This window comes from Chaetura pelagica, unplaced genomic scaffold, assembly GCF_000747805.2.
Source record: "Chaetura pelagica isolate M959 unplaced genomic scaffold, ChaPel_1.0 scaffold614, whole genome shotgun sequence".
Lineage (NCBI taxonomy): Eukaryota > Metazoa > Chordata > Aves > Apodiformes > Apodidae > Chaetura > Chaetura pelagica.
In genome coordinates this window covers 115,098-135,589 of record NW_009953087.1, presented here as the reverse complement: position 1 = coordinate 135,589, position 20,492 = coordinate 115,098, and the positions used below count along the sequence as shown (strand labels likewise).

At 37.2% G+C, this 20,492-nt stretch overlaps 1 protein-coding gene across 2 annotated transcripts in view; it reads right to left on the bottom strand.

The window, feature by feature from the left end:
- RFX3 (regulatory factor X, 3 (influences HLA class II expression)) overlaps positions 1-20,492 on the bottom strand; it is a 59,234-nt gene that overhangs the window by 25,759 nt on the left and 12,983 nt on the right. The window contains exons 3-4 of one of the 2 annotated variants that reach the window (XM_009996991.1): positions 12,307-12,565; positions 1,462-1,536 (exon numbers count right to left, since the gene is read on the bottom strand). In XM_009996991.1, the coding sequence (XP_009995293.1) occupies positions 1,462-1,536; positions 12,307-12,565 (334 nt within the window). The remainder of the gene's footprint in view (positions 1-1,461; positions 1,537-12,306; positions 12,566-20,492) is intronic. The other variant, XM_009996992.1, reaches the window with a different exon arrangement.

Sequence of the window (20,492 nt, the reverse complement as noted above, 5' to 3'; positions counted from 1 at the left end):
GGAATGAGTGGAACATGGTTTACTGGGGCACAGCAGCTTTTTTTTTAATTCTTCTTGGTTTTAAATCAAGATTCTGGACTTCATGATAGGATTAAACACAAATCTATTAGTAGTTCAAGTGTTCCAAGTCTTAATACACATTTCTGACACTTTGCAAAAAAACCCAAACCCTTATGGTCCCTTTAAAAATTACATTTAAATAATAATTCTGATATTATCTGTCTAATACTTCTATTACTTAAATAATAATTTTGATAATGTCTGATCTTCAAAACAATTATTTTGTGAAGTTCTAAAAGTCTTCTGTATAACATTTTGTATAACTTTTAAAATACAATTTTCCTTCTTCAATGTTGGCATTTTCCTTAAAAAAAAGAAAGATTAAAAAAAAGTTTACTTAAAAGATCGACAAGAAATTCCAGTTTTGACTTTGAAGCAACCAGACCTATACAGAAAAGTATAAAAAGCTCAACCCTGATAAAAAGTAAATTTTTAATTTGATTTCTGAGGGACAGCCTTTACCATCATATTTTTAAATTAACAACACATACTGAATTTAAACTTCTTCTGTAAAACAATAAAGCGATTTGAATTTATAATATTAGTAAAGCTGAGAAAGAAAAAAGAGGTAAGATTAATACAAACTAATTAACATGGCAAAAATACAAAACCACAAATACCAACAAGAGAAAAAACACTTCAAGAAAGACTAGCAACTTACAAAGCCACATTATTATTTATATAATAAGTCTGAAATTAACCTTGGGCCTTTTTCCTTTATCTTAAAGTTACACATAGTGTATTTATCACAGTATTTAGAGATCATATTTTTAACCAACTATCTTTTAACTTTGCAAATGGAAAGTTTTTAACAGTAAGGTCTGCAGAATAAGAACACAGAAAAAGGCAGGTAAATAAGACATTTCAAATTAAGAATTTTTTTTTTTTTTTTTCCAGATCATTATAAGGATATTTAGTATTCTTAACTAAGTAAATTAATAATGAACTCACTATTCAGAATAAATGAACAAACAAGTGAAAATAACCTAAAGATATTTAGGCATGCTGTCTGTTTCTTGTCTTCCTCTTCACGTGCCCTGAAATTAATATAGACTACACAGACTTTGCTTTGTAGGCAACTTTATTTAAAATGTAAAAATCCCAGCTAATTTAAGAATTATTTGAACTTTATCTTGACATTTACACTATAATCTGCAAAACAGTCAAACGTTAACTTGTCTTAACATGTAGAGCATAGGAAACAGGAAACACCGTGCAATATACCATAAAGACATTTCATCTGACAAAGTAGAGCCATGGCAGATGTCATAGAAGATTATAAGCAACTAAGATGAGAAGATTAATAGCAAGAAGTAGTAATAAAATAAAATAAACATTTAGAGGCAGGCTAAGCATGCAGAACAAGTAAGAGAGAGCGTATGTGAAGAAGAGACAACTTACATGGCTGTTGAGAAGAGAGCTTCTGTGAGTGGACAGACCATCAGACTTTTGCAGTGTCTCAATCGCCATTTCAATCTGATAATAGATGTCATTAAAAAAAAAAAGGACTCAAGACGAGATAGTAAAAAAGCCTGATCAGAGAAGTTTTGACAGATTGCTTACAGATCAACAGAAATGCCTGCTTTGTTCCTGGCTAGGGCCTATGTTCTAATAAAAGGCCTAATTCCAAAGTCCCAGTGAACACAAACCTCCTCAATGAGGTCAGAAAGGCATTTTGCTTGCATAAATACTGCCAGATCACTGCCTCAACCTGCTTAGGAAACTAATGAATAGATTTACTGGTGGGCTGCATTGAAATGAAAATCTGATTGAATAAAAATATCATTAATAAAATAAAAAATAGGTAAATCTCTAGACAGAATTTTAAGAAATGCCTCCATGTATTTTCCTTCCATCTCATCAGAAAGAGATATGCACAGCTTGAAATAAGAACTCAATTACAAACAAAACTTTATCCCTCTGGAATCACAGAATCAAATCCCAAACCCAAATAATTAAATAAGTTTTCTACCATTAGTTTCACTGCAGCAGGGTATCACCCTTACTGTTGCCAGCACCCTTTGAATATTGCCAGCTGTCAAAGTAAGTGGGAAGTAAGGAGATACACAGACTGTAGGATTCAGCCTTTGGAAAAGCAGATTTGTTCACAATAATTTTGCTTTTTAAAAGGAAAAGAAAACACATCAGTACTGAAATACAAAGTAGTATTTCTTCAAATGCAAATGTACGAATACTGTCACATCCATTCCCATTCCTTTCTTTTTTGATATCAATAAATATTTGATCAGTTTGACAACAACATTGCTGAGGAAAAAAAAAAAAAAAAATAGAACCTAACTGTAATTTAACTGGGGAGCCAGAAATGCAAAAACATGAAAATGACAGAGACAACAGGATGCACAGTAAGAAAAGGCATGCAATTAATTAGCTACATTAAATGGCCAAAATAAAAGCAATGGAAAACACCACTTACACTTCTAAAAACACCAGTTTTCTGTGGACATTTTTAAATAAGCCCTCTCTATCTGTAATTTTCATGACATAATTTATCAATATTGGCTGAATTTACCCTTTGTATAGCAGAAACTGAAAAATACCAGAATTGATATTTGAACCTACTGTACATGTAAAATCTGCTTCTTTTTTAGAGGTCAACTGACAAATTTATTGTAATGACTCTGAGAAGTCATTTCTTGCTACTCTCTTACAACTGTTTAATATATAAGCCATTGTATCAAATGAACCTTAAAAATACAAAGTTGCTATGTAAGAAAACATATGCTTATATGACAAAAATGTGCCTATTAAAAAATTTTCTCATCCCCTCTTGCTTCAGTGGAAAACATCATGAGATCAAAGTCTTCATTCAGATGGGAAAGATCACATTTTAAAAGCATGCTGCATAATAAAAACTGCAACCTTAAACCATCATCATAGTAAAGGTTAACCTACTATATACTGTAAGCATAGCATTTCCATTCTTAACATGATGCTGCAATAAAGCAATGAAGACTGTATACACAGTTACATTCTGAATCTTATGTTACTTGTTCCACACTGCATAGTCCACAGCAGTACTATAGCACTGAATTTACTCCTCCTGTTATTCACTCCCAATACTGCATTATTCAACATTCTGTTGCTGCCTCTTGTGGCCTTGCTTTTTCAGGAGTCTGTTAAAAAGTAGTAGTAATTGCACTTAAAAGTGGCATTACAGATGACACCCATGCTTTGCTGCCATATTGTTTCAATGCCTTTTTTTGCTACACATTAAGCCAAATACAGAAACTGCTGTCGGGTTTTGGGGTTGGGTTTTTTGGGTTGATTTTGTTTGTTGTTTTGTTCTGTTTTGTTGTTGTTTTTTGTTATTTCGGGGATTTTCGTTGCTGGAGTTTCTTTTAGAAGTAGATTTCACTAGAATGGCAATTGAGGACAACGAATCTGTGTTCACTTTTATTGCACAGCATAACTCAAGGTGATATAGCCACCACTAAAAGAAAATAACCCGTGTCCAGGGCAGCATCAAATAAGTGTGGCCAGCAAGTTGAGGGAGGCGATTCTGACCCTCTACTCCACTCTCATTAGATCCTCACCTGGAGTACTCTGTCTAGTTCTGGAGTTCCCAGTACAAGAAGGACACAGAGCTCCTAGAGTGAGACCTGTCCTGAGGGAAGAGAAGCCTTGCAGAGGGCTCTGAATAGACTAGAGCATTTGGCTTGGGATGAAATTTTATGAGTTGAAATGCCAGATTCCACACTTCGGACAGAGAAATTCCAGATACATGTATAAACTGGGAATGGCTGGACAGCGGCCCTGCAGAAAGGGGCCCTGTGGGTGCTGATTGACAGAAGGCTCAGTCAAGAGGACAACCCAAATCCTGGGGTGCACCAAACACAGCTCAGCCAACCAGTCCAAATGGGTGATTATCCTGCTGTATGCAGCCTCACCTTGAGCACTGTGTGCAGTTCTAAGTCTTATAGTTTAAAAAGCATGTGAAGGTCCTTGAATGCATCCAGAGGAGGGAAACAAAGCTGATGACAGGGTGGGAAGGCATGTCCTGTGAGGAGCGGCTAAGAACATGGTCTTTAACTAGTTTGCAGGAGGTGGAGGGGCAATCTCATTGCCCTCTACAGCTTGCTGAGGTAGGAGGGATGTTGAAAGGGAAGTACTGATCTCTCCTCCCTGGGATCCAGAGACAGGATGCGTAGGAATGGTTCAAAGCTGCACTGGGGGAGGCTTAGACTGGACATGAGGAAGCATTTGTTTACCAAGATGGCCAAACACTACAACAGAATTCCTGGAGAGGTGTTCGATGCCCCAAGCCAGCCAGTGTTTAAGAGACATTTGGACATTGACTTTAACAGTATGTTTGAACTTTCAGCTGCCATTCAGTCAGGGAGTTTGGCTGAACGATGCTTGTAGGTTCTTTTCAACTAAAAGAGGCTATTCTAGTATTTTATTCCAAGCTTTTGGGTTTTCAAGAAAATCTATATGACACATGGGTATAGGGAATAACAGGTACCTGAGTAAAAAGTTGTTTATATGAACGATCTGTTCCTTCAAGCTTTTAAGTTCTGGCTAGAGACTTTTATTTAGGTTCTAAAAACTGAACATAATTTCATCTCTATTCAAAATAGCATTTAAGCACATATCCAGATTAATTACATAGGTAACACTGTGGGCTTTATTATTACTTTTTTTGGAAAGAATATTAAAATAATTTTAACTTTTACAATTATATTCTGCATAAATACAAAAGACATCCTTGCATTTTTAGCAATAAAGAGTGAGAGATTCCAGGCACAACTACACATACATCTGAAATGCTAAATGAAAACACAAACTGCACATTCATTTATTTGAACATGTGATCAGTCATACATTTCTCCTATTCTCTCTTAACAAAACTAAACTCATTATTTATTAAAACTTTCTGTCTGTTAACTGACATGTACAGTATTACTCCCACTGCAAATCCAAACAACCATGTTAAATGTTACACTACTTGTAGATAGGTATACAATTTGTGAAGTAATATAAATACATGCAGACAATAATCAGAGCATGACAGTTATTAAAACTCGTGATTTAAGACTTCTTAATTTACGTTGTTTGACAACTAAAATACTGCCTCATACTCTGACATATTTGTAAATAATTATGGGTATTTCCTCAGCATTAAAAAATTTAACATTTTAACCCCAGTATATGCATCCAGAATCCTAAACTGAGTTTTTATGTGATCTACTGCTTTGGAACTTATTAACAATTCTTGTTAGTTTATGACTTTGTGTTCATTAACATGTCGCTAGCTAAACAAATTACACATAATAGTCTCATATATGTATAGCACAGACATAGCAAATACCTACCTCAAATCAATTTTGAAAAAAACTGCATTTGTCTTAAGAAGAAGAAAGAAATCACACTTTTTTATTATCCAACTAATTATTTAGTTGGATAACCAGTATTTATCCAACTCCACGAACCAGTACCAGTTGGGGGTTGACTGGCTGGAGAGCAGTGCAGGGGAAAGTGACCTGGGGGTCCTGGTGGACAGGAGGATGACCATGAGCCAGCAATGTGCCCCTGTGGCTAGGAAGGCCAATGGCATCCTGGCATGTATTAGAAAGAGTGTCTCTGATGAGGAAAGGCTGAGGGAGCTGGGTCTCTTTAGCTTGGAGAAGAGGAGACTGAGGGGCAACCTCATCCATGTTTACAAATATGTTAATAAGGACGAGTGTCTGGAGGATGGAGCCGGGCTTTTTTACAGTGATGTCCAGTGATAGGACGAGGGGCACTGGGTGCAAACTGGAACATGGGAGGTTCCATGTAAACATCAGACAAAAACTTCTTTCCTGTGAGAGTGACAGAGCACTGGAACAGGCTGCCCAGAGAGGTTGTGGAGTCTCCTTCATTGGAGACATCCAAAACCCACCTGAACACGTTCCTGTGTGATGTGCTTTGGGTGATCCTGCTCTGGCAGGGGTGTTAGACTAGATGATCTTCAGAGGTCCCTTTCAACCCCTAAGATTCTGTGTGAAAGCTGCTGAGGATACACTGTGTCCATTTGTGCAGGTGAATATTGATGAATATGTTGAACAAGAGTGGACTGAGTATTGACCCCTGGGGGACACCACTGGTTACAGGCCTCCAACTCGACCCTGCTCCATTAACCACAACCCTCTGAGTTCTGTCACACAGCCAGCTCTTAATCCATCTCACTGTCCACTCATCTAGTCCACGCTCCCTTAGTTTCCTAATGAGGATGTTATGGGAGACAGTGTCAAAAGCCTTGCTGAAGTCAAGGTAGATGACATCTGTTGCTCTCCCTTATCCAGCCAACCAGTTATGTCATCACAGAAGGCTATCAGACTGGTCAAGCATGATTTACCCTTGGTAAATCCATGTTGACCACTCCCAATAACTTCCTGTTCTTCAACGTGCTTAGAAACGACATCCAGAACAAGCTGTTCCATTACCTTCCCAGGGACAGATGTGAGACTAACTGGCCTGTAGTTCCCTGGATCCTCCTTCTTGCCCTTGTTGAAGACTGGAGTGATACTGACTTTCCTCCAGTCCTCAGGTACCTCCCTTGTTCTCCATGACCTTTCAAAGGGCATGGATAGTGGCCCAGCAATAACATCTGCCAGCTCTCTCAGCACTCGCAGGTGCATCTCATCAGGGCCATGGACTTATGAATGTCCCGTTTGGCCAAGAGGTCTCTAACCTGGTCCTTGTCTACTGAGGGAAGTTCTTGTCTCTCCAGATCCTTACCCTTGCCTCCAGGGTCTGGGATTCATGACAGATGGCTGTAGCAGTGAAGACCCAAGTAAAGGAGGCATTCAGTAAATCTGCCTTCTCTGAGTCTTCCACCACTAAGGTGTCCTCCTCATTCACCAGTGGGCCTACATTTGCCCTTGGCTTCCTTCTTTTACTGATATACCAAAAAAACCCCTCTTCTTCTTCTCTTTAACTGCAGTGGCCAAGTTGACTTCTGCTTGGGATTTGGCCCTTCTAATTTTCCTCCTGCATAGCTTCATGACATCTTGGTATTCTTCATAGGTTGCCAACCCCCTTTTCCAAAGGCTGTCAACTTTCCTTTTGTTCCTGAGGTCCAGTCAAAGGTCTCTATTTAGCCAGGCTGGTCTTCCCCGTTGGCTTGTCTTTTGGGACTTGGGACTTTTGGGACTCTGCCTTTAAGAGTTCCTCCTTGAAGTATGACCAGCCTTCCTGGGCTCCTTTGTCCTTCAGGACTGTCTCCCAAGCAACACTCTCAACTGTGCCCTGAAACAGACCAAAGTCTGCCCTTTGGAAGTCCAAAGTGGCAGCTCTGCTGGCTCCCACTCTTCTCCAAGAATTGAGAACTCTATCACTTCATGATCACTATGCCCAAGACAACCTCCAGCCTTTACAACCCCCATAAGACCTTCACTGTTAACAAGCAGCAGGTCACTGTCTCTAGTTGGCTCCCTCACCAGCTGTGTCAGGAAGTTGTCTTTCACACACTCCAGGAACATCTGGGACTGTTCCCTCTGTGCTGTGTTTTATTTTCAGCAGACATCTGGGAAGATGAATTCCACCATGAGAACAAGGGCTGGCCATTGTGAGACCTCTGCCAGCTGTTTATAGCCTCTACATCCTGGTTGGGTGGTCTATAATAAACTCGCACCAAGATGTCTGCCTTACCGGTCTTCCCCTTCATTCTCACCCATAAATACTCAACACTGTCATTCATAACGTTAAGTTGTAGACATTCAAATCTATCCCTAACATAGAGGGCCACCCCACCATCTCTCCTTCCTTGCCTATCCCATCTGAATATTGCCAAAACTGGAAACAACCTATGAGGTACTATAGGGCTTTTACGCAGAAAACACATCAAAAGCCTATGACTGGAAACTGAAGCGAGACTGCATCAGAAGCAAAAGGAATACAGACAGATGAAGCCAGAATGCAGGCAGGGTAGGTGTAGCTGCCTTTAAGAGCGTCATTCTCCCTTCTCCTCACATTCTTTGTCTTGTGAAAAGTTCACAGTCTCAACTCAAGCCAGTGAAGCTGCAAGACACTTAAATGGGCATAGAAAGACAGAAGTTAATTTGGTCACAATGCTAGACTGACACTTCTGAAAGACAGCTGAAGAAGCCATGATGCTCCACATCTCCATAGAAGAAACTAAAGCAGGATAAAAAGTCTTGGAGGTACAGGTTTATAAAGTCACAAGATCTACAAATCCTCTGAACTTCCCACCCCTTGAGTTACTTCATAGCACACAAATGTTCATTTGTATTCTGCAGTAGTAGTGGTTAACCATTCTTATGACTCATTTAAAAGAAGAAAAAAATATTATCTTCGGTTTTGTACCTCCGAAATACCTTTTTCACAAAAGAGGTCACTGTGCTCAGCTGAAGAAGTCATAAGTAAATGTCTTCCTAGTATAAGAGGTCAGACCATATGATGTAATAATAATTTGTTGCACAAAAATCTGTGCATCTTTGATTTTATCAGAAAGGTGGGGGTTTTTTCATACTAAAATGGACCCAGATGAATAAAAAGTACCACAAAAGCTGGGGAATGAAGTTGGAAAAAGTTCCTCTACCAAGAAAGAGATTAATAAATAAAATCTCATCCCAAACTGTTTTCCAAATCATAATCCCTCCAGCATTAATGGACTGTTTAAACGTTTGTTACTTTTTGTTCTTAAAATAACTAGAGTACTTCCACTAAAACTACATTATCAAGGTATGATGTTTACACTGGACCATTTTATTTCTTGTTCTTCTTCCTCCATTAATTACACCTTTTTGTTAGGCACTATCCTTGTTCTAAAGTTAAGAGCAAATTTTGCGTACTCAGCTTAACACCAGAAATAATACTCCATGATGATACCTCATACTAATTTTGGTTTTATTTTCATGCACATCTAGATTTGCACTGAAATAGGATAAATTTCTGTAACAGAATGACTGGACATCTCCTATGGTTGATGATGACTGATGAATGACAACAGTAATTGCAGATGAATCATAAAGCTTGTTAGGAAACAAGACTAATACTCAGAAGCCTCTAACTGCTGACAAGCATAACACAATTATTACTAGAACTATATGAATTTCTTAATCTTGTGATATTACAAAATGTCCATTAGATCATCCTGTTTTATCACAAAAACAGTCCTTAGACAAAAGGAAAAAAAAGGTGATTTACATTTCATTATTAACAATTAAATTTTCTAGTTAAATATAGATGCCTTTTCTTTGCTGATAGCTGCAAATGCATGCAGCATGGGGAATAAACAGAAGGAATTAGAGGTGAGGGTGAGCCTGCAAGGCTATGATCTCCTTGGCATCACTGAGACCTGTTTGGATGGCTCCTATGACTGCAGCATCAGAATGGAGGGTTATAAACTCTTCAGGAAGGACAGACAGGAGAGATGGGGTGGGGGTGTTGCCCTCTATGTCGAAGACCAGCTGGAGTGCATGAAGGACCGCCCTGGGGATGGATGAGGAACCAACAGAGAGAGCTTGTAAGTTAAAATTAAGGGGAAGAAAGGCCAAGATGACACCACGGTGGGGGTTTGCTACAGGCCACCTGAGCAGGAGGATAATTTACACAAGGCACTATATAGACAGATAGGAGCAGCTTCACATTCACAAGCCATGGTCGTCATGGGAGACTTCAACCACCTTACATCTGTTGCAAGAACAACTCTGCTAAACACAAACAATCCAGGAGGTTCCTAGAGTGCAAGGATGATAACTTGCTTTTCCAAATAATCAAGGAACCAACAAGGAGAGGTGCTATGCTGGATCTTGTCCTCACAAACAAGAAAGGGCTGGTGAGGGATGTTAAGCTCAAGGGCAGCCTAGGCTCTAGTAACCATGAAATGGTGCAGTTCAAGATCCTTAGGGCAGTAAGGAGGGCTCACAGTAAGCTTACTACCCTTGACTTCAGAAGGGCAGATTTCAGCCTCTTCAGGGATAGGAAGAGGGGCCCGTGAAAGCTGGCTGATATTTAAGTTTGAACATGCAAATTAGTTTCAAATACAGCTAGGGTAAATCACATCTTGTTTAAGTCAATCATAATTTATTCTTGACCAATCCAAATCTGCTCACATCAAAATCGTCATCGTGGAAAGCTGTTTATCCACCTTATATCTCATGTAGAAGATCTTATAATCTCAATGCCTTTCTGTTTAAGTGAAAAAGATCTCTCTTAGTAGATAGAGAAGTATTTTAACAGGCCAATAAAGGATATATGGGGAAGAAGCAATGAAATTAGTAAAGAAAAAGCTAACAAATGTTCTTTGTGCATTGTAACATATACCATTACTGAATATAAAATGTAATAGTTTTGATAGTGCACAATTCTTAATATTTTGGCTACAAAAACACTGCTATTGCCTGCTGTATCTTCAGCATTCAGCTTTCTTGTATGGATGTTTTACAGAAATTAACATGAATGAAATGTTAGAAACAAAATATTAGTTCTTTATCAAACCCAAAGCAGATCTCAGAATTACACTGAAGAAAATAAAGTGAAGATAGACATAAAGTAAAATGTCTCTGAGTATCTTTTATTGAATTCTGTATAAAACAAATAGTGTATCTGGGGAAAAGCAAATTAGATTTTGAGGATTCTTTGATCTAAGACACAGTGAATAAAATTGACTTATTTTATATATTTGACTTTCAATCTGAAACTTTTTTGCTTGTACCTTTAGTCTTAAATTAGATGTATCAGAAATAGCTAACATCAATAAGAGAATTAATTTTCTTATTACAGAAGGTAGTATTTGATCAGTAAGGACTAAAAACAATAAAACCAATGACCTTAACAGTTGAAAAGATTAAACAGAACTAGCACCTCATGGCACAAGGAAAGAGAGTCTGTGATGACCACATACATTAGTAAGTAAACTCTTACTCATTTCTATATCCTATGTCTCCATATGAAAATTCTCCAAACTAATTGAAAATGTGGAAATATTTTCTGAGTATTGTACTAGTAAAATAGCCTGGACATATGTTATTTTGATTACTCCAATAAAGGCTCTATACAAGAAAGAAAACTGTTTGGATGGTAAAGATCAAACAAGGATCACAAGTGAAACAAGCTCTACCTACCAATGAAGCAATAGAAATAAAATATTACATTGCTCTATTTTGCATAGTTTAATAATGCCCTCGAGTAAAATTAAAACAGACATGGTGCTTCAAAATTACAGCTTAAGCTGAACCTTCTGTGTTTCCATTGGCTCTTGAATATTTAACCTTAATCGCACACACCAAAAGCCTAACATCATAAAATCTAAAATAATGTTGATTCCCACTTCCTTAGCAAAAAATGTACTTCTGATATATTCTAATATCTCATACTTACAGAACTATACTAAGCAAAATACATAGAACCATAAGAGAAAACTACTTTAATGTTAAAAAGGCAATTTAATTATTGTAATTTAACAAGCAGTACTTTTTTCTATTCTTAAAGACAAGTTGATCTAGGAGTTACAGCAGTTGCTTGGAACAACATATGAAGGAAGAGTAAGATATTGCTGAACATGAGAAGCTTCGATTCTGTTAAATTTTGGTAAATTTGACTTCTACTTGAAAAATATCAACACCATTTTTAATTTGCAAAATATAGCATGGAATTTTGGTAATACTCAAATAATTCTATGATATACAAGTTCAAAGTAAGTCTAACTCTTCATTTATATTTGTGGAATACATTTAATCCTTACTTATTTAACATATCTTAAGACAAGTAACAAGTGTTAAATGGTAGTATCTCAGTATTCTGATCAATTAAAATTATTTAGAAATAAGCTATCAAACCCACACTAATATTAAGCAAACAAACTGACCAAAGGCAGAGAACTTACAGATGTCTAACAATTGTGGTTTTCTTATATTTTCAGAAAAAAATAATTTTAGACGAGGATGTTTCAGTTCCCAACCTGACAAATATTCAGCTCATACAAACGATTATGTGAGCATTTCCAAAGCATGTACTGATATTAATTGAATAAAAAAAAATAACCTATGAAATGTAAATATTTGCAGGCTGTCAAGGGAAAGTACTGCCTTCATGTTTAAACTTTCACAGTATTCTTACTTTTATATGTATGTATTACTCATTCTATAAAAAGTACTATATAGTACTACTCTGACAACATAATATTGCTACACCTTCTGTCACAATAACCATGTCAGTCTACAAGAACATCTGAGTGACTAAGAAACTAGTCTCAAAGATTCTGCATAAGTCTGAAATACTTACTGTTGCTGGGGAAGCCCGCGTTGTATGAGTCACTGAATGACCAGAATTTTCCATTGAATTGCCAATCAGATAGGTTCCTCCTGAGCTGCTAATGAGTTGTCCTCCAGTGACACCCATCTGAATCCCTCCGGTGCCCACCATGCTATGAGATGAGACCACTGTTGTCACCTGTGTAGAACTTCCTTGAGTATCAAAATAATTTCCCCCAGTGTTTTGGCTGTACATCTGGGTTTCTGTGTAAGGATAAGATGTTGATCGACTTCAAGAAAAGGAAACAAAAGAAAAACAAATTATTTGTATTGGTTTTTAGCTGAGAGAAATGCTATAATTCTAGAAATGTATGTACAATAGCTATAACAAATTAAATACAATTGGCAAATAACCCCTGCCTCCTCAGAGAGTAACATCATCAAAGCAGTAAACAACTAATTAAACCAAGTATTCAATTTGTCAGTCTTACCTGAAGAGAAGTATGACAGAAATTGAAGAGAAAGGCAGAAAGAGCTCATCCAATTATTAATATATTGAAAAGCAATTTACAAAGCTCGGTTTTAACTTTTTTTAATCTGACAGTAACATTTTGAATTCTAGTCAGATGTTACATATTTTGCATGATGTGCATGTGGCAAAATTGCAAACAATTAATACAAATGTCAGCTAAGAGTCTAATGTTCAAAAATTATCTATTGTTTTTCAATTCACTAAAACTCTTAGCTGAAGCTTGCAATTCTGAGTTCATTTTTATTTTGGGAAGTGCAATTATTTTCACAGGGTGAATTCAAAATTAGACAGGAATTCATGTTATGATAAAAAACTGCATTTAAGAAATAAAAGTGAAACAAACTATGACTTGTAAAAAAGGCCACAAAGATGAAAGTTAACGTATGTAACAGTAACATTTTTTAAAATCACTTTCAACTATGAAACTTTCATGCCTCATTACCTGTTTACTGAGCAAACTATTGAGCTACTGAAATCTGTCATGCGCTTCATGTTCTTAATAACTTATCTTGCATCATTACTCTTCATACATTATAATGTAGTTTCTGAATGGGTACTTGTTCCCATTAAATTTGATCTTCAAATCAATGTATTTCAATCAATGTATTTCAAAACTGTTAAGTAAAGAGCATTAATTATTTCAAAGGCCAGATTCCTCATTTTGGAAAAGTCTATTTGGAAATGTTATCCTGTTCATGACTGGTAAGTTTTGTATTTTGTCAAGCATGACAACAGAAAGATCAAAATACAAAAACCAGTCTGTTTACCCAAGCATTGTTTTTCTTACTTAAGCATAAAATCTGCAATACTGCTTGCAAGCAACAGGCAACACCATTCTGAAATTAGGTGTTCTCCATTACCTTGAAGCTGCATATGCTAAGATGGACATAGTTCAAGTAAATAAACTTTAGAAGTATTATGATACAGAGAAAACACCATGCATCTAACTAAGTTCAACAAAAAAATTCAGACACTTTTGTCCAATAACACAAGAATAAGAGGAGGCAGCACCCAAGTTCTGTGCCGTAAGTTCGTGATTAATATGCCTATCTGGCAATTTGAAGTGAGGGGGTTTTTTTCCTTTATCTAGACAGGGATTAGTTTTCTATCAATACATGTTTGTTGTTATGAATTTTCCATTATGCAAATGTAAACAAGATTAACTAATTAGTAAACAATGGACTCAAGAGATACTGATCCCTTCTTTAGCTTCATAAAATGGCACCTTATCAACAACCAAAGACAGAACTTGTGTTGTATTATTTATGGCCAAAACAGTTTCTCCTTTCCTCTTCAGAGACTTGCAGAAACTTTAAAGCTTTAGTTTTAAAATCCTACATGTTTCATAAGCCTCACAGTACATTATTTGTTTTTACCCATTCTTAAGCTACTTAAACATTTTCCTTGTTATTTTGAAAGCCACAAGATCAGCTGCAATAAGCCTGAAGTTAATTTAAAAGAAATGCCTTGTAGTTTACTGAAAACAAAGCGAACAGTTCTTTTAGCAACTAATGCTCAAGTAGACAGTAACTCTATTAATATTTCCTTTGGAGAATTAAAATCAGTTGATCTTTGCATTGTAATATACTGTTTACCTGTTTATGTACTATGCAGGTCCTGACTAATCTGTTTTATTAATCCAAGGTATCATTGTGATACCCTTTGATACCACTGTGGTATTGTTTATCTTGTGATAAGCAAGTTAACTGCTAGCAGAGCTGGCTTTGCATCTGCCTGATAATTATGTAATTTACAGAATGTGAACAGTGCTATTTAGCATAGGACAATTTACGAAAAGGTAGGCATGGAAGTTCAGGGAAGACAGTTCCTGCAAATGGGGCTGCACACTCTGATTTCTCCCAAAATAGAATAGAAAAACTTGGTATCAGCATTAGGTACCAGTAAGGAAAGGTATGAAAGGACAAGACGATTTTTGCCAATAAAAATAGATATGGCTAGAGGAAAACAACTGTCCAAAAGATGCAAGGAGAACACATCTCACTGGCAGAAGTGGAATTGAAGAGGTAGTTCTTTGAAGCAATGCAAATCCTAGAAAACACTAAAAATTTAGTAAGAGAATTAAGTCACAGACTTGATGTGGAATAGGGACAGAAAATAAAATGCTTGTTTGCTTTTAGCTTGTTTAGATCTGTAAATCATGCATACTCTCTAAGGTTTGATTATATCAGAACACCTATATCTCCTTATAATAGTGTTTGGTATCAATGGATGAAGATCACTGGGGTACACCAATGGGTGATACTCCAAGATAAAACACTCTTCCCTTTGTTCCAACAATGAGCAGGTCCTTCTAGAACACCTGATTATTGGTCATGATTAAGCAAACCTCTAGCAGTAGAGATCTACAGAGTAGATAAAAGTGAGATCAAACCATTATTACTACATGCAGTAACAATTGCAACTCAGCAAATAATATTTTAACAATGGAAATAGAAATGGATTCATCTGGAAATGATTTTTTTGAAAAGCAGTGCCTCAAAGGCTTTAGGGATGGCATAGGACAACCTGACTCCTCAACATAAAACCATAGTAAAGAGAAAAATATGTTACATCCTCTACACATACCCAAAGGATTACCTGAAATAAGGAAGTGATCTTCTATTTCTTCATAGTACTTGTAGCACAAACATGCAGTATTTTCTCAAACAATATTACATTTATCACAGTCAGTTCTTACCCACTGAAATCGTTGTAAAAGCACTCCTAGCTCTTTGCTTCTTTGACAGCTTCATATAAAGATCACCTAGGGACTAAATTTGGTCGAACTTAAATCTTCTGGCTCTTTATGATAATACCTTGGGGATATACTGTGGCTTGAGATACAAGGTAGGCAACAGAATCTAATAGCTCCTTCTATCACTGTCAGTCAGTGTTTACTAAAATGTCGTATTAGAAACTTCATCAGTGTTACTAATAAGTTTGAAGTCTAAGCAGTTAGGCAGCAGAATCCTAGTTTCCAGAGAGCTGCACATTTTTTAGCACATACTTAGAGTTTCCTAAAAAATATCATCTACATACTAGTGCCGGTTTTATTCATGTCTAGGAACAGTCTGCCTTGTTGATTTTTCCATCTCTCTGTGTCTGAGTGAAAAAAAAACAACAAACCCCAACAGACCAATTTCCTTTGCCAGGAACTGAGACACGCAGAGTGTCTTTAAATAAAAATTCTTAAATCAGGTTTGAAGCCCAGACAAGTTATCTCAAATGCAGTTTTTGTTTAAATTAGATTTTAACTTGAAATTATATCCCAGTAACTTCTGTGTCTTGCAAACTAAGTAAGTAATCACTGACTTCTTATCACTAGCTGTTGGGAAATTCACGTCTTGAGTAAAAAAATGCACATAAATATTTTCTTACTTGAAGATGTATACCTTTTAACTGCAACTTGAACTACTAGCATCCCTTCACAGTGGTTCTACAAGAATAGCATCTTAATTAAAACAAGGAAACCTTTCTGTGTATTTTTTTCTGGAATTCTAATTCAAACAATTAACATAATTATAATCTTACTCATCAAATAATAACTTCAGAGTTACTCTTGTGGGTTTCAGTATGGATAATCTACATAGCTCAGCAGGCAAGCATGTTAAGTATTTTTTCACTGTCACCTCTGTAATAAAAGGTGGCCTTTTATGGTACTTAATTAACTAAGACATTATTTCCTGAGACATAAATACGATAATCACTAGATGAAATTAAATATTTCAACATACACTATTATTTACATACAGAGTAGCTAAGTTTCATGAGAATGCTATGGTTTTCTACCTCCATGCATAAAAGTCAAGAAAGTCTTTCATACAAGAACAGTATCTTCAAACTCCTTTAAGATTTTAGTATAATCCTATGGTCCTAAAGCTCATAGAAACTACAGAGAATAGAAACTGTGTAACACTGAGATAAGATGATCTCACAGCCAATGCATTGCTGCAGCCTGTGGAAGTGGTATATCATAAGCAATGGAGAGAAAGGAAAGAGCCATATACCCTAACACTGACACAACAGAACATGATATAGAAGTCAAATGATAACAGAGAGGGCTAAATCATATCTCACCCTGTCTCATAAAACTTCCTGCCTCCCCACAAAGATATCTACTTCCGTAACATGAATATTGACTCAGGGCTTTTTAAAAACAGATCAAATCCCAATGAAGCAACAACCTTCTACCAAAAAAGCTTCCTCAGTGGAACTAAAAACAGAGATGGAAGAACTGTTAAGACCGTAAGTCATAGTTTCCTTTCACTTTTATCAAACAAAATGGTTAAAAACAAAGATCAAAACATACACTTGGAAAGGTCAATTAATACATCCATAACCAGAGAATAAAAATTCAAAGTCGGGCATCTTCTCTGCATCTTCTCTGGTATATAGCTGACCTGCTTTATGTATATAATTTTTCTGTATACAGACAATTTAAACTATATCAGCCAGAAAAAACTTTATAAAATTCACCTAAAATACAGTTACACTATTTCATATTAAGAAATTCTTATTTGTCACATTCAAAAATTAAAGTAAATATGTTACTGATAGGCATTCCTTATCAATAAAAAAGAACTGAGATCTTCCAACACTCAGAGTAAGATCTTTTCAATGTGGAAATAAGGCAATAAAAGCACACAATGCACAACTGCAGGAAAACATGTAAACTAGGGAACAAAGTCAACAAAAACACAGGAAAAACCTTAATTCTTGGAATCTGTAATTTAGACCTTCGTTTCAGTCCACTAAAAATTCTGATTAAGTACTGCAGACCTATAGCTCCAAGCTCGAGATCAAAGTGTCCTGCAGAGTAAGAAATTAAGTAAGAGAACCAGGAAACCTGCATGGTTGAGTTTCTTTAAGTACATTGGAGAAAAAAGGAAGACCAGAAGAAATGTGGGCCCACTGCTGAATGAAGCAGGTGCCCTGGTGACAGAGGACATAGAGAAGGCAGAGTTACTTAATGCCTTCTTTGCCTTGGTCTCTACAGCTAAGGCCAGCCCTCTGCATTCCCAATCCTGCCAGACCACTGAAGAAGTCAAGAGTGAAGAAGACCTTACCTTGACTGAAGAAGACGGAGCTAAAGATCAACTAAGGAAACAGGACAACTACAAATCCATGGGCCCTGATAGGATGCACCCATGTGTGCTGAGGGAGTTGGCAGAGGTCACTGCTAGACCACTCTCCATTGTCTTTGAGAAGTCCTGAAAAATGGGAGAGGTGCCTGAGGACTGGAGGAAAGTTAATGCTAATCTTAAAGAAGGGCAAGAAACAGGACCTGAGTAACTACAGATTGGTCAGTCTCACCTGCATCCCTAGAAAGATTCTGGAGCAGCTTATTTTGGAGGTCATCTCTAAGCACACGAAAGAAAAGGTTATCAGGAATAGCCAGCATGGATTCACCAAGGGGAAATCAAGTTTGATTAATCTGATAGCCTTCTATGATGTTGTGACAGAATGGATAGATACAGGGAGAACAGAGGATGTTGTTTTCCTCAACTTTAGCAAGGCTTTTGACAATGTCTCTCATAACATTCTTGCGGGTAAGTTCAGGAAGTGTTAGTTGGAAGAGAAGACAGTGAGATGGATCAAGAACTGGCTAAACAACAGAGCCCAGAGGGTTGTGATCACCAGTGCAGAGTTCAGTTGGAGACCTGTGACTAGTGGTGTTCCCCAGGGCTCAGTACTGGGCCCAGTCCTATTCCAACATCTTCTTCAATGACCTGGATGAGGTCATTGAGAGTGTATCCTCAGCAAGTTTGCTGATGATATGAACCTTGCGGAACTGGCTGATTCACCAGAAGGCTGTGCAGCCATTCAGCGAGATTTGGACATACTGGAGAGCTGGGCAAAGAGGAACCTAAAGAGATTCAACAAGTGTAGAGTCCTGCACCTGGGGAGAAAATACACCACACATCAATATAGAACGGGGGTTGACCTACAAGAAAGCAACCCCATGGAGAAGGACCTCAGGGTCCAGGTAGCAACAAGATATCTATGGGACAGCAATGTGCCCTCATGGCCAAGAAAGCCAATAGTATCCTGGAATGCATTAAGAACAGTGTGGTCAGCAGGTCAAGGGAGGTTCTCTTCCCTCTCTACTCTGCCCTTGTAGGACCACATCTGGAGTATTGTGTCCAGTTCTGGGCTCCCCAGTTCAGGAGGGACAGGGATTTCCTTGAGAGAGTCCAACGGCAGGCTATGAGGATGATGAAGGGACCGGAAAATCTGTCATATGAGGAAAGGCTGAGAGACCTGGGGCTGTTTAGACTAGAGAAGACAAGACCAAGAGGGATCTTATTAATGTCTATAAATATCTGAAGGCTGGATGTCAAGAATGGGCCAGTCTCTTTTCAGTGGTGCCTTGTGATAGGATGAGGGGAAATGGCATCAAGTTACAACACAGGAAGTTCCAACTTAACATGAGGAAAAACTTCTTTACTGTGAGGGTGACAGAGCACTGGAACAGGCTGCCCAGAGAGGTTGTGGAGTCTCCTTCTCTGGAGACTTTCAAAACCCATCTGGATGTGTTCTTGTGTGATCTGCCCTACATCTTCCTGCTGCAGCAGATGGGGCTGGACTTCATGATCTTCAAAGGTCCTTTCCTACCCCTATGACTGTATGATTCTATGATTCTTTAAAATAAGGTATTGCCACTATCAGGAACTTGTCAGAGGGTTTGTACTAGATCTGCAAGACAGTTAAAACTCTCTTTGCCACACCAGAGTTATCAGGTAAATAAATATTTATGATCAATACATTACGGTTTATGTAAGAAGGAAGTTCATGTTTAGGGGATGCACTTGGCTTCTTAATATAGGAACAGCTGTAATATACTTTATCTATTCCAAACTGCCAGGTAAGCCTGTACATGTCATTGAAACAACAATGCAATTTTGTTTCAGAATAGTGTGACATGCTTGACAAGCAAAATTGTTATCAATCAGACACAAATGCAGACAACATAATTCAAATATTCTCATACCATACAACATACGTGACAAGATGCAGGTTGCACTCCTTGTATTATCATTATGCTTGTAAGTATAATAAAACCTAATAATTTTAAGTGCAGACAAATCATGATATAAAATGTGTGGGAAGAACTGTGTTGTAAGAACACAGTTACACTTGTCAGAGACCATGAAACCTGGCAAAATTCTCACTTATAGAACCAAAGGAATCAGGTAACTCTTTCCTCATGTATATTCTAACTGTATCCTTTATTGCTATCATAGATGGACTTCAAACAATGCTATCTTGCAAGTGCTTTATTTTGAAATAAAGAATAATTATTTTATCAGACGTGCTGTAACATTTATTCCATAGATGACCGTACACTGAATTAATGTCTTCACCCTACCTACAGGTTGCAGACTTCTTATTCCATTGCTAGACTTGATAGATTATGGGAGCATCCTATATCTACTTTTGAGTTAATATTAAGATTTTGCTTTAATCTGATCATAAAATGAATCAAACATATAATCAATAGGAAGACAACCCAAAAGACAAACCAGTGATCACAAATGTCAATTGCAATGTTTACAAATCTAATTATATTTTCTGAAAGCCAAACAGGCTAATTCTGGAGTGGGAGGAACTGGACAAATTGGCTGCCACACACTTCCTGTGAATCTGTCAGGATCCACAAGGCTCATCTTTCACAGACTTCAGCA